Source organism: Neolamprologus brichardi, chromosome 12 (assembly GCF_056152115.1).
Source record: "Neolamprologus brichardi isolate AB-2024 chromosome 12, ASM5615211v1, whole genome shotgun sequence".
Taxonomy (NCBI): domain Eukaryota; kingdom Metazoa; phylum Chordata; class Actinopteri; order Cichliformes; family Cichlidae; genus Neolamprologus; species Neolamprologus brichardi.
In genome coordinates this window covers 33,239,327-33,254,523 of record NC_142115.1, presented here as the reverse complement: position 1 = coordinate 33,254,523, position 15,197 = coordinate 33,239,327, and the positions used below count along the sequence as shown (strand labels likewise).

Genomic DNA, 15,197 nt, shown 5'->3' with positions numbered 1-15,197 from the left:
CCGCGGTTTTTAAAGCCGCCGCTTGTTTGGTTTTTCTCGGCCTCTCCTCGCCTATTTATTCTCTCCTCTCAGCGCCTCGCATGGCGTGCTGTTTAGCTCAAGTCAGATCATAAAAATTCTTGTCCAAGGAATAATGTGCTTTTCTACCCAGGAGGTGCAAGCGGCTGGAGAATTAATACCCACACAGGACTGTGGTTTTAGATCAGAGGGTCGGCCCCTGCCTTTTTGAATTCAAAATATTGGGACAAGGAGCTTAAGTTGGTCTTTTCAAAGAAAAAATACTAGGGCACAAAGAGATTAAAGTTTTGGGACGAGAAGCTAAATGTGGTATTTTTAGAAGCTAGGTGTTGTGGGACAGAGAATTACACTTGGTCATTTTCTTGAAAAGAAAGAAGCAAAGACTTCTTGGCCAGTTTATTTCAGCAGATCCAGCAGTAACAAAGGCTTTGATACAAAATCCAAGTTTATGGAGGAAAGAAAAGGGGCTGTTGCTGTTCTGATGTGAACTGAAGTCCAACATAGAAGTCAAATATAATCAAAGCCACAACATTAAAACCACCTGCCTGCGTCTGACGGACAAATTATGCAAAAGTGGGTTATTTTTAATGCCTTTTTTCAGCATTTCTAGGCCACTCAAGTACATTTTGCTTCACATTTTAGCAGTTTTTTTTTTTTTTCCCTAAAGAATCTATTGTTTTTAGCTTTGGGTACCGCTCACATTTGAACTACTACTGAGGCCGTTGCTGGAATTTGCAGATGGCCATTTTAAAAACCATGAATCTTATATTTTTAGAATTCAAGTAAATATTTGAATATATACAATTATTTATTAATAATAATAATAATAATAATAATAAGGTACTTTTTGTACTTCTGTGAGCTTAAAATGATGTAAAACCTTGGAAAATTAATTGAAACTATAAACAGAATATAAAGAAATGCCCACTATGACTTTATGTCAAAACATCAGTGTATTGTGATGAGAAAGATCCAGGTAAAAAGAAAAATTAAAGGTTAAACGGAAGCATACGTTCGGAAATATTTCAGCGGTTTTATCTATAATCATACAGTCTGTGTATCAGTTTTGCAGTCATGTAAAACTACTTATATAAAAGTGCACATAATGTACTCAGTAGTGCAGTTTTTAGTACATTACATGTGGAGATTGCACGTACTCTCCAGATACACCTACAATCCAAAAAGATGTGGGCTTTTAAATTGGCTGTAAGCGTGAATGGTTGTCTGTCTGTCTGTGTTAGCCTGGTGACCTTTCCAGGGTGTACTCAACCCTTCGCCCTATGATACCAGAGACACGTTCTGACCCCCAACCACCCTGAGTTAGATAAGTGGGGAAAAAAACTTGATGGATTAGTGTTTCATTCAAAATATTGTGGACCACAAGAAGAACACAGGGTAGCATTATAGGGTATACATGTACAGGGTAGAATTACTTGATTACAATGTGGCGATGCACAAACTTCTGTCACACAAGATAACATTCTTCAGTCTTCTGGACCTTTTAAAGATGTAGCAGTAGAGTTGGAGTTGGTCAATACAGAGTATTTATTATTTTATTGATTTTAAGTGCAGCATCTTCCATGTGCCCACATACCTGCAAATGCTTTTTATCTTACCACGTAGAAAAATGCAATCCTTTTCCATGGGAAACCAAAGACTTCTGTGGCAAAGAGTCTGCCGGGGGTTAAAGTTTTATAACAGGTTGTTGAAGGTCCATACTGATCATTCTCTGCTTAGACCAGTTAACCTCCATCGTGTCTTGGTTTCATTGGTCATGTGATCTTGCTGCTGAGTTCAGCTCCCCTCGGGGCTATCCAGACTAAAAGTGTCCTCTCTCATGACGCCGTGAGTGTGTTTGTATAAAACTGTCTGTCAAACAGCAGATGTAACATGTTGTCTGAGGGTATTTCAGTGTTACTGGTCTCAGTGGACACTCTGATGGTTCCCACTGGTCATTCCTGAAATATTATGGAGTCCCAGTGTGAGGGGTGCTGTCCCAGACAGCGAGGGTCAAAGGGTTTGATCGGTACTGAGAGATTTTAAGGAATATTACTCTACACATTTTCCAATTTTTTCCACACAGTTGCTTTGCTGGATGGTTTTCAGTCCATCTGGAAGTAAAAACGAGGCTGAAAACACATAAGCAAAGCAGGAAAGACAAACAGTGGTAGTTCATAGAAGTTTAATATAAAGAGCCAAGCAGCTCCACTGGGAACCTGAATTTAACACAAATTGCAAACAGTTGGAATAGAAATGACGTTTTGACCACTCGTCGGTCAGAGAGCTGGTAATGAACATCAGTTTTTTCTCAGGAACAGAAACCTCAAACGGAGCCAAAAGAATGTGTCGAACAATGAAAAATGGGAAAGACTCTACTATAACCACTGTTAATAAATGGTAAATTGACCGTTAATTAAACTTCAGTTGCCTCTCGCCCTGCGACAGCTGAGCTAGGCTTCGGTCCAGCCCCCCCACCACAACTCTGAAATGGAGTAAGCTGTTAGGAAGCTGGTTGGATATTAACAGTGAAAATTGGTTTGTAGAGCATTTTCTGGATGGTTATTATAAAGCTGAGGCTGATTTTTATCATTTTTGTTTTTTCTCTTGTCGTTTTCTTGCATTTCCACTCAGATAGGTTTAGTTTGGTTAAGTCCAGGAAAACGTTGCTGTTTAAAGTTAAGTGAGCCTGGTTTTGCCCCAGGAATAGACTAGCGCTCTGTATTTGCCTTCTGGCACCAGGCATGCTTGAGGCAGGGTTGAGAAGACATGGGTGCACAAGCAGTTTAGTCTCTAACTGCTTTTCACTTTTATTTCCATGCAGCAGTACAGAGATTCCCAGATGACAGAGGAAGTTTTTGTGACAGTTGGAAAAGATGACTTTCTCAGATCATTTGAAAACCCTTCACGATCACTTTGTTTGCCGCTTTGACTTCTGGCTCTACAACAACACTGATGGGCTTGATTTTTATTTCTGGTCTTTACTGCAGTGAGTCTTAAGCTTAGGCCTGTTTTGACATCACAGTTTAGTTGAACGACTAATATGTCGGGCAGAACTGCAGTTTTTAGTGATTGACATGGTTCAGAGTTGGTCTTACAAAAAGCCCGATCACAGCTTTACACACTCGTCTGCATGTTGTCACTGTTTGCGCCGTTCTTTCTTCAGCTCACTGTGTTGACTGAAGTTATAATATGCAAACAACCAATGTGAAACATTGTAAATTTGAAAGCTGATTATTGAGCTTTTGGTCCCATAATTTATTTTTAAACCATTTATTTTGTGTGTCGCTGCTTGTGGTAAAGATTGAACAAATAAGAACTTCAGCTTTAACTAGGTATCGCAACTCCGATATTTCAGTGCTACTAATACATTGAAATTTCACTTCAAAGAGTGAATACAAACCCAGTGCTTAATGTTAAATGTTTCGGTCTCCATTATAGACGGGCGACATTCTTCAACTCTGCTCCTGCAGCTTTTATCTTAAACCTCCACTCTGCATGTCCCTGCAGCCTGAACATACGGACCTTAACCCTTCAAACACAGCAGATACAACAGAGCTGCAGGGATGTTTAACCCTCTGTTGCAAAGATCTCATCTGCTCTCAGTGCTACATTTAATTAGTGAGGTTGAAAAGCCTGCAAACATTACACTATTTAGGCTGCTGGTTGTTAGGGGTGGGGGAAAAATCGATACTGTGTAGTATCGTGATATTTTGTTTGCTAATAATGTATCGATACAGGGACAGCAGAAATCGATATTTTGTTACAAAAAAGGTTTTTGTGCTCTGACTTCAGAGCATGTTGATCCTTTTTCTGAGCAAGAATCCTGACATTCCTTCACTGTCCAAATGTGTTGAACTTTTTTTTTGGCAGCAATAAACATGACAGTTTACTTATTTTAATTTAAGACGTGTTTTATTTTAATTAAGTTTAAAACTTTTTTATTTAATGTAAAATTATATTTTGTTTTAATTTACTTTCAAATTCTTCAGTTGCTGAAGGGGCTGCATAGTTTTCATAAACTGCATAGTTCAGAATAGCTATAATTGTACCAGATGGTTGCGTTCAGGTAAGTTGGACTAGACTGTAATACAAACCGTTCAGTTTGTCAACAATAAAACTGAAATGAGAGAAAGACTGAGTGTGAGACTTTGATATTAGATAAAATGAATATTGATAAAGTTTACCTTTATGTACAGAATCTGAATATCGCAAAATATTTTAAAAAATTGCAATAATATCATATCGTGCGTTAAGTATTGTGATAATATCGTATCGTGGGATGTATGGTGATTCCCACCTCTATTGGTTGTGATATTGACTTAATAATTATATCAGTATGATGGTAAGAGTTCTCAAGATGAAATTGATTACTACAATTCTGAAAACTTGTTGATCCGTCTCTATATTCAAAAACATTTTATTCCAGTTTTATTTCCTAAAATTGGCTAATTTCTCATCAGTCCACTTCTTGAATAAATAAAACTTGCTGATATATTTTTTTTTCATGTGAGGAAATGGTAAATGGCCTGTATTTGTATAGCGATTTACTCAAACAATGCAAGTTGCACATTTTCTAAAAACATCTGTGAGTCCTTATTACTTAAACTCCACTTTGTTTTTCTCCAGACGGCCAAAATGTGGGTTAAGTGATTTACAAAACTGCTCTTGTGTGTGAAGCTCACCCAGCTTCTTATGGAAACCAGAGATTTTGTATATGAAGCTAGGAACCCTCGTTTATCTCTAATCATCCTCATTTCCTTCGTGTTTTATCCGTCATGTCTCTAAACAAGCTCACAGAGCGCTGGTGAAAAACTCCCCCTGAACTCCCACAGGTGGCGAGCTGCTCAGAAAACTTCACATGATTATAGAAAAGTGTGTCCACATGTAAGTGATGGGATGAAAGTGTTTGTACGAGGCATCCCCCACCCAGCTGCTCAAGACTTCTGACAGTACAGGCGAGTAATGGCGGGTCAGACAGCGGGGGAGGAGAAGTCATTCTCGGAGCGTCCATCCCAGAAACCAGCATCCAGCCTGGTCTTCATCTCCAGGCTCACAGCCGTTGATAAAGGACCAGTGAAGGCTGGATGTTGTGGTTCACAGTGGTCGTGGATGTCGTTTTATCTCAGTTTATATTTTCGGTCTGTTTAAACATTTCATTTGAATGTGTTTCAGGAATCGGGAACTTAAGATGGATGCTCTTTTATTCAAACAGTCTGATATAATAGACACAGCTATCTATTCAGAGTACCACTAATGTTGAAAAATGAAAAATAGGCCAACACAACGTCTATGAAACTGGAAATTCCAAGTCCAACTTTCTTTCTGTCGTGATTTTTGATTGTTTGACTTTTTGTGATTTGAACCACACCAGTGGGCTTCACATGCTAGATGCTCTACACAAGATGCTCGTAGTCTCTCAATTACATCAAAGGATGTAAAAAGGCCCCAGGAGGAGGCCTCAGGGCAGACTCGGGACACGCTGCAGAGATTACAACTCTCGGCTGGCCTGGGAACGCCTTGGCGTTCCCCCGGACAAGCTGCAGGAGGTGGCCGGGGAGAGGGAGGTCTGTGCTTGAGCAGTAAGGTCGTGTTTATACACCACGGACAAGCAGTCGTGCCTATTATATTTTATTAAATGCACCTGAAGGTCGTAGTTGATGGATCATAGATAAATGACCAGTCACAAAAAAAACTTGAAGAGCAGAGTGAAGTCCACTTGGACGCTTGCATATTCATGGAGAAATATAAATATTATCGCTGCATGATTGTGGATTTTTGAGTAATCTTATCTGCAAAGAGATGACACTTCTGAGTAGAGGCTGAGATTAATTTCGTTAATTTAATCGCTTTTGGTGACCGAAGCTTTTTTTATTTCTTTTTTTTATTTAATGAACAATACCAAAAACTTCCAAAAATTGGCATTTGCCCCTAGAGTCAAAGCATACCTTGAGCTTTCTTCTACATGGGTTTTGTTAAGTGAAGTTTCTCCTTTGGTTACCTCAGCTGATGCAAAGATTTTCATTGGGAGTGAGCAGGATGAACAGGATTAGAAATGAGTATAACAGAAAGATAGATGGACAGATCAAATCAACAAGACATCAGGACAGCAGAGTGAACGGGAAGGTTTACAAGATGGTAGCGAGACCTGCTATGATGCATGAACGACAGGAAGTCGAGCTGCAGGTGGGAGAAGTTGAAGATGCTTAGATTTTCACTGGGAGTGACCCGAAGGGACAAGATTAGAATATCAGAGGGACAGCTCAGGTTGAGGTTTGAGGGGCATGTTTGAGATGGTTTGGACATGTGCAGAGGAGGGATGGTGGATATATTGGGGAATGAGTGTTGAAGACGGCTCTGCCAGGTTGGAGGAAAAAAGGAAGACCACAGAGAAGTTCATGGATGTCGTGAAGGAGGACATGATAGTTGTTGTGATAGGGTTGGGTGCTAAGGATAGGGCGAGATGAAGGGAGATGATCTGCTGTGGCAACCTCTAAAGGGAGCTGAACAGAAAAAGGAACCAACGGAATAATTTTATACAGATTATTTTGTTTTCATGGTGGAAGCCAAAATCAGATTAATTGTGTTGTCTTATATTTAGTTTACAATCCGTGGCCACTGGTCTCCCTTCATCCAGAACCATGTCTGTCCTGTCAAATACACTTCTCAGGTAGGTGACCACATTTTGTTAGAACTGTCCATGTGGTTATTTTGATGCTGTCAGCTGTGATTCAGAGCCTAACTGTGTAATATCTGCTTCAGAGTCTCGACTTTTAGCTACTTTTCTCGGTGCCCCCCGTTCCTCCTACCCCCCTGTTGAGGCCTCGGTATCACCTCGTCCTCTGATTGTTTCAGGACTCGGCCTCAGGTTGTCCTTGGCAGCGGGCACTAGAGAAAATGTTTAGCCTGTTTGTTTTTCTAGTAATTAGCCCTAAAACGGCCTGTAATACAGACTGTTAATGGTCCACAGAGAGCTGAGCCTGTGTCAACACACGTGTGTGTGTGTGTGAGTGTGTGAGAGAGAGAGAGATGGTGTGTTTTTTCTGTGAGGAGGCGATCAGCCGTGTGAAAGTGGAAGCTTTCTGTGTGTGTGTAATGTGAAAATGTTGGTTTTCCCATCCAGAATGAGCCGGCTGCTCGATCTGCTCTCTATCAGCCGAGCGCACAGACAGATTCCAGCCTCTCCGATCACCTCCCCACTGCCGGCGCTCTGCTGCTCGCACTCTTCCTCATTATTGCGCCGTCAGCTGAGTATGGGATGGTAATGTTGCTCAGCCTATTAAAGATATTTTAACAACTGCTTTTAGTGGTTAAATTTAGAGGATCGCCTTCGACCTTTGGTGCGCCTTCTCCATGAGATCATGGTCAATCTGCACTGTAACTAATGGATACTAAGAAAATAAAGCCGCAGTTAGTCAGTAAATCCATTAGCTCATCAATGGAAAGTTATTGTCCATTATTTTGATATATGATTACATATTAACCGTCAAGCTTTTGTTCCCATTTTACAATTTCTCTGAACTTTCTGCTTTTTGGGCCTCATTTCTGTAAATTTAAAGACTTTTGGATTTTGTTCTCTAAAAATGTAAACTGTCGTCCGATTTCAAAACGGAAAAACCAAAACCTCACACCAGACTCCAGTGAAACTCTTTCTGCTGGGGAAAAACAAAAGAGTTCATAGTTTGAGTGCATCAAAAACAAAGTGCTTAACCATCACGTAACCACACACTGCCATTCGCTTTAGGGAGAATTAACAATTGTCAACATTTGCTACTTTTATTTGCCTTTCAATTATGATCAATTTAATATTTCGGAAGTTAGACAAAACAGCTTTCACTGTTTTCATAGACCTTTGATCCATCTGTTGTCTGAACAGCTGATCTGATTCAGGGCTGCAGTGAGATGGAGCCTGTCCCAGCTCACTTTGGCAAGCTTGGTCAGAGATGCAGGGTAAACCCGGGACAGATTGCCGGCCCTTCGTAGGCCGAACACAGAGAAACATTCTGGTTCACATTCATGCCTACAGTCAATTTTGAATCAGCGATTAATCAAATGTGCCGATTTGTGGATAGTGGGAGGCAGCTGTCATACCCAGAGAGAGCAGGGAGGTGCAGCAAGAACATTAAGCTCCCCTGTGAAAATCATTTATTTAAAGATATTTTAAAAATCAGTTACCTAATAAATCAACATAATTTTTAGTTTAAGCTGTTAAAGAGAGCATCTCAGCTTTTTCATGATAAGAAAAAAGAAGGCCCCCCCCCCCTAAAAAAACAAAAACAAAAAAACCCAAAGTGTTGATTGTCATAACTTCCTACTGTTTGTTTGCTGTTCAGCCATCAGATATTAAATATTTTGGTCTGTTTGTCAGACAGTGGACAACCTCCAGATCTTCAGCACAGCATGAAGATAAGAAACAAGTTACCACATAAAGCTAAAAAGCACATAAAGCTGCTATAAACCAAAACCAGTGGCCAAGTGACTTAAAACCTTTGTGCTAAAGCTCAGACAAACTTCATCCTGCAAGTAACCCAAAAAACCTAAAACCCAATTGGTTGATTTGATTAATTGTTTACCTGTTAGTGAAACATGTAATAGTTTGATATTAACTGCTGCTAATCTTGATCCTGACATATGACAGATTAAATATTTTGGACTGTTTTTCAGACAAAATATTTCTACTTTCCTGCATTTTTTGGTCTCAAATTCTGTTAATGTCAATGAAGCTGCTGGTCAGCTTGCCTCTGTGTTTTATGCAATCACTTCAATATTTCAGTTCTTTAAATAATTTTAAAAACCAATGTGCCAAATATTCAGCTTTTTTCTGTCTTTTATAATGAAATAAATTATTTTCAAATTCAAATTTTATTTGTCACACACACAACCATACACAGTATGATATGAGGTGAAATGCTTGTAGCTGTGCAATGCAATGCCCGACCATTAAATGACAGTGGTTTTACAGTATTTACAATTTACAGGTTTACAGGTACAGAAATTTACAGTAAAAAATGTGCAAATAGCAGAAAGAGATTATAAGTTATAGGAAGTGTGCATGAATAAAAACTAGAGTGCGTGTGGTGATGTGATGTGTGTGAGAGTCCAGTCCTGCACCTGGTTCAGGGCCCAAATAGCCTGGGGGAAGAAGCTCCTCATTCTCTCTGTTTTGGCCTTAAGGGAGCGGAAGCGCTTCCCAGACCTCAACAGTGAGAAGAGTCCATTGTTGGGATGGGAGAGGTCCATCATAATCTTCCTAAAAATCTTCCTATTTGTTTAGATTTTGCAAATGCAACTTTGCAAGCAAAACATTAGACATGAGAAGAATGTCACAGCTGAGTAGCTGCTAACCACCACCCTGTTTTCAAAGGAAAAGGGCAAATATTAGATGTTTCTAAATGACTCATTACTTTTTAGTTCATTCAGTTTAATTTAAAATCTCACATCACATCACATGATCATGAAATTAGTCATCAGATTAATTAATACATTTAAAAAATGGTTTAACTGATTAATTAACTATAACTTTAAACCTCCAGCGGTAACTAATTACCAAACATGAGAATTTACTTTAACCACTTTTCTGGATCATCATTTCTAACCACATAATTCGTTCTCAAATTTGCTTAATAACAAAAGTAAGTGTTAGCGTCAGCCCTCGACTGGGGTTATGAGTGATTTTGATGACTTGCTGACCCTCTGCTAGTGCTGGAAACATTCACACAGGGTTCACGTGTAGCCAGATATTTGTCACTTTTAATGGTGACAGTCAGAATAATGAGAAATACCCCAGTAACTGTTTTCTCCAATCACTCCATAAAACGTGAGCTGCAGTGATTAGCCAATAGATGATTCATCGGAAGCTGTTTTCATATTTATTCAACGTTTTCGGTCATTTTTAATAAACTGAAAGTAGAAAATTCTCCCAGTGAGCTTTTCTGCTTCTCTTCTCGTGTTGAATATGTAATATTTTTCTAATTTAAAAGTAAAAAGACATTTGGTAACATCACTTTATGCTTTTGTATGTTCAGATTTCACATTATTTTTCTCCCATTTTATTATTTTATTGACCAAAAAAGACTTTGTACTTTTTTTAATCTAGATTATTTGATCATTTCTTTACATTTAATTATGTCTTAAATACGGTTTGAAAGCGCGAGGTTTTAACACACATGCTCTTTTTATCCCTTCTCGTAGACAGTAGGTTCATATGTTGGATTCATGTCATCACCTTCAATCTTTTATGTTCTTATATCAGATTTTTTTTCTTGCAGGTTGTTGGATGTATAACCTGCAGCCTTTAAATAATAACTCTTTAAATTTATAATTAAAGGTCTGAAGGAACGCCACATTTGTTTTCTCCCTTCAGACGGTTTTGTTGATTTATGAGCGTCCAGCTGACTCGGCTCAGATTGCTGTTCGGGACGGTTTTGGGAACTCTGAGCTGGAGGCCCGAGCAGCTGAGAGAAATACGGCTTTTGGACATTTTTTTTATTAAGTTTCCTTTGAGTTCTCACCGCGTTGCTGTTGGTCTCCGTGTGAATTCTCTCGAAGCCCTGCGGCATTTTTCTCAGGCCAGCTTTATGAAAATGTGAAACCAGACAAATTTATCACCACAGTGCTCTGTGTGCAATTTGGAAAAACACTTTCTTGGCATCTGAACTCACACATTTCAGCGCACGGGTCAGAGGTTTATTTTCAAATATTCTCAGTTCAGATCTGATCAGTTGACCGGTGCTCGAATGCCAAGGTTCAAGTCAAACGTGTTGGAAGTCACAGTGAAGATCTTGAGGTTACGTGAGGTGAAAGAGAACTTGATTCTGCTCACATTTAACGAACATTCACAGCTTCATAGTTTCTCTTGTTTTGTTTTGTTTTTTGCAGCGGGAGCAGGAAAACGCCATGACGCGTCTGAAGAAACAACAGGCTGAGCTCGAAGCCATGAGGCTGCGTTACCTAGCAACAGAGGAGAAGGAGGCGGTCCGACAGGACAGACAGGAGCTGGACAGCATCAGGAACGAGCTAAACAGGTGATGATCAAGTTCAACAGACTCGAGGTGTCTTTCTGTTACGTGGCTGCACTTATCCCAACATCAGCAACCGCAAAGTGGTCGCAAAAATCAGCTCGGCCAACCCAGAGTTTCCCGATCTAGCTGTGAGCACGCTCACACGAAACAGTTGGAACATCATAGAGAATGACAGGAGTAAAGCTGTCTGCACGCTTAAGACTGGAAATGCCTCTGTAGACAAAATGCACTATAAGCCAGCAAACAGCTGTGAGCAATTACTTTTTTTAATTACAGCCAACAGGGAAAAAAAATAAAGTTGCACCTAAAACATGAATGAATAAAATTCAGTTTCTTATTTACACTACTTTCCAGAGGACTGATGCATCCTTTGGCAGTAGCTTTTTCTCGTCTTGAACATAAAAGTTTTGCAAATCTGCAGCATAAGTTACCATGGCAACGTGCCTCATTTGTAATAATAAAATCTGAGCATTGAACCTGAAAGTATATTGCCCCAAAGCCTGCTTCACAGTACAGACTCCTGCAAGGCATTTTGTTTTCTTCAACAGGTTAAAACAGCAAGATGACAGATTAGGCCCCACCCCCTCTGTGCTTGACCCCGCCCCCATTCTGGCTCTGAGCGAGAGCGCCGAGGAGCACCTGAGCCGCCTGTTGGAAGAGAGAGACGCGTTGCTAAGGACTGGAGTTTATACCCACGAAGACCGAATCATCGCCGAGCTCAACAGGCAGATACAGGAAGCCATGACGGACAGAGGGAAGCTCTGACCGCTGCTGCAGCCGTCCAATCAGAGTCTGAGTCACACCTGAGGCTGCAGGTAAATCGGCTACCTGTTTGAATTCAGTTCAAAACCTGAGTCCGATTTGATATTTTTGGAAAATACTACAACAGCTTTTCATGATTTACAGTTCAAAGTAATCCCCTCGGCTTATCTGAAACGCACTGTTTTAGCTCCTCCCCTTTCAGGACCACCCTCACTTTCAGACACACACGGGCGAAGCAGAGCCTGAGGGCTCCAACCGACCACAGACCACGTCAGTCTGAAAGATGTTTATTCAGCAGATCCCGACTGCTGAATAAACATCTTTCCTCTGTGCTGCACAATCAGGCGTTAAATTTTTCATTATTATGGTATTCGTGTATAACATATAAATAATTAATGTTAACCTAGACCTTTGTGCATTCGTGCAGATCTGTGCTGTGTTACAGTTTGATTAAATGTAAAACAGTTTGCCTCTGTATTTATCACATAAAGCAATGAGACGTGCACAATGGTCCTTATAAGACAATTACCGAGCAGCGGGGACATTTTTAAAGTAAATGCAGCATATTATTGAATTATTGCGCTCTCTGTAAGTATTTTTATTTTTTAAACAAGGCCTTGAGCCTCCTGTGCTGGCAGTGATATGTCACATGTACCTTAATCATGGAGTTTAATGTAGTAAAGTTCGATATCAGCAGCGTCTATATGGAAAAAGGCAGCTTTCCTACGATTGGCTTTCACTTTAACGCAAAGATCAACAGCATGTAGCTTCTATGGCTTCTGTGTCTGAGATAACTGTATTAGGGATACCCCCTCTCTGTGACATCATACAGAGCAAGCAGTAAAAAAAAACTGTGATATTAAGTATTCAGAGCAGTCTGAAGTCAGAGGTTTTAGCCCAAAGAGAGTACTTGTACATGCACTGACCTCGTTATTTAAAAAATTTATCGACCTCATTATGAACGTGCACCAATAGAATAGATATGATAGAAAATACAGCTACTTAGAACCTGAATGAGATCTTTTTCTCATGTGCGCCAAAATCTGTCTCCAAACAGAACTCAAGCGCATGATGGTGGATGAACTCTCCCGGAGTCCTGAAGCTTCGACAGCGTCTGTTACATAAATCGACCTCTATTTAAAATCTGTGTTTATCTGTGAACGAGTGAGTGTTGTATAAAAACTCAGTTTTGCTTTTAAAGCATCATCCTGCTGATTTTCAGTGTTTTACCTTTAAAATGACAAATGCATAACGTTCAAGGACACTGCAGCATTCACTGAGTGTCTGTTAGTGTATTAACTGTGTAAATAGACTCGTCCTTCATTTGTTGTGTCAGTGAACGCACCACAGACTCAAACAACGATTAGTTAATTGTTCGATTTCTTCCTTTATTTCATGTTTTGTGAATATCTGAAAAAGATATTCGGTTTAGTTTAACAGAGGATCAGGAAAACTTCCTTTTTTCACTCCATGCAGATTATTTATTTTGTTGAAGTTATTATGCTCATTTTTATATAATGGCTGCTTAGGAAGCAGAGAATAAATTATAATATAATAAAAACTAACTTTTGGATCTTGTTAAAATCAACAAGATCGGACGTTTATTTACTGAAAACAGGAAACCAGCAGAGTGATCCTTTAGAGCCTGAAGCATTACTGAGTAAATGATCTTTTTAAGTTATTAGAGACTCTGATGAGCCTGTGTGCAGCGTTGAGGAGTTTTTCCATCTGACAGCAGGTGGCGCTGTAGCCTCAGAAACTCTCCTGCAAACACTGAGATCTAATTTATTTTTTAATGATCAGAGATGACTGATCTGTGTGCACGTCTGGAATAAATTATTTTGAGAGAAAAGCTGCTGTGTGTCTTTCATTAGTGTTTTTTTAAAGAGGAGATCAGTATGTTTACTCATCATTAAAAATGTTAAATTCTCATGAAACCGTTTCTTTTAAATAAATTCATTTCTCTGTTCGCCAGTAAATGTAAATATGAGAATATTTCATTGGAGTCCTGAATGTGATTTTATTCTAAACCAAATGAGGAGGAAGATGATTTAAAAATGAATCTATAACTGCTGTTGCTCATTGGACTGTTTGGAGCTTAAGGACTCGAGTAATACAGGACGCAAGTAACTGAGTGAGGTCATTTATGATGCACACTTCCATGTGCCATCGGGATATTTTAAATTCTCAAAATATTTCCTACAATCCATCCAATTGATTATTAATCTGTAAGTTCTGCAAAGTTTCTGTTAATTACAGCTGTTAGAATTATTTTTTTAAAAGCAGTAAATATAGAAGAGTAAATCCTAAAAATGCAAAACACTTTTAGGTCCAAAGTGAAATGAAACAAAAGCTGAAGATGGACTGCGCTGAGCAGACAGACGACATGTGTTATAACATGTAGAACATGTTCTCTCCGACACGCAGATGCATTAGTGTGTGCTGACGGTGAGCAGATGTTTCAGCTCATCCATGCAGACGAGGACGAGAGGAAGACGTAAAGAAAAAGTCAAGTGAAAAAATGTTGATGTTTAAAGCGAAATCCTTTCAAGTCTCGTCGGCTTTCTGCGTTTTTAGCTCCAGCTTTTAAAACTTCAATTCAATTTGATGCATAAGAAGGATGTAAAATGATGCTCAGATGTCACTGTTTTTATTCTAAAAGATGTTTTTACTTGATAAGTTTCCAAAGAAAGCCAGGAGCAGCTGTGATGCAAAAGTGATGTTATTTACAAACTGAGTTGGCACCTCTTCTCTTTTTGATTGTTTTCATATCAGACATCATTTTGTCATAATTACACCCAATGAGACAATTGAAACAATTGGACTTTGAACTGAAACAATGGAAAGGATGATCCAACTCCTTCAAGTCTGTTTCAAAGGATGATGGTTGTTTCCAGTTGTCTTTTTGTGTCTAAAATTTTGGAGCAAGTACAACCAAAATGGAAAAAAAATCGGGTTTTAAAATCAAAACATACGGACAGAAGACTCAAAGAAAAATGCTTTTGAAAACAGAAAATGCAACAAAATAAATGAAAAGCAGTCAGTGTTTACAAGAGTGGGACAGATGAAATGAGATTCACATACAGCCTTTAATTATTTACTTCCTTTTTTTTAAGCCAGAATGTTCACTTATTAACCCTCTGAAGTCGTCATCAGTGACAACCTGAATCCAATCAATAACCTGAACTCTAAAATCTAGGCAATCAGAACCTGTCATTTTTGGTTTCACTAAATTGTCCTGCCTTTGCAAACAGCCAACAAAGAAAAGTGTCAGTGGAAATGCAGCACAACAAATGCACCTTACACTTTTGCTCCTAAAAGTCCATTTAGTCTTCCTTCAAAATATAGGGTTAGGGGTATAACAAAAGTAGGACTGAGTTATAGCTGCTGCTAGCTGAA

The 15,197-nt window shown here is 39.2% G+C and overlaps 1 protein-coding gene across 1 annotated transcript in view; it reads left to right on the top strand.

Moving 5' to 3' along the window:
* The window catches only part of cep120 (centrosomal protein 120), a 33,587-nt gene extending 19,937 nt beyond the window's left edge, over window positions 1-13,650 (top strand). Inside the window, exons 19-21 of the mRNA XM_006797678.3 lie at window positions 10,894-11,039; window positions 11,585-11,851; window positions 12,856-13,650. Coding sequence (XP_006797741.2) covers window positions 10,894-11,039; window positions 11,585-11,801 — 363 coding nt within the window. The 3' untranslated portion in view covers window positions 11,802-11,851; window positions 12,856-13,650. The remainder of the gene's footprint in view (window positions 1-10,893; window positions 11,040-11,584; window positions 11,852-12,855) is intronic.
* Window positions 13,651-15,197: the final 1,547 nt, after the last annotated feature.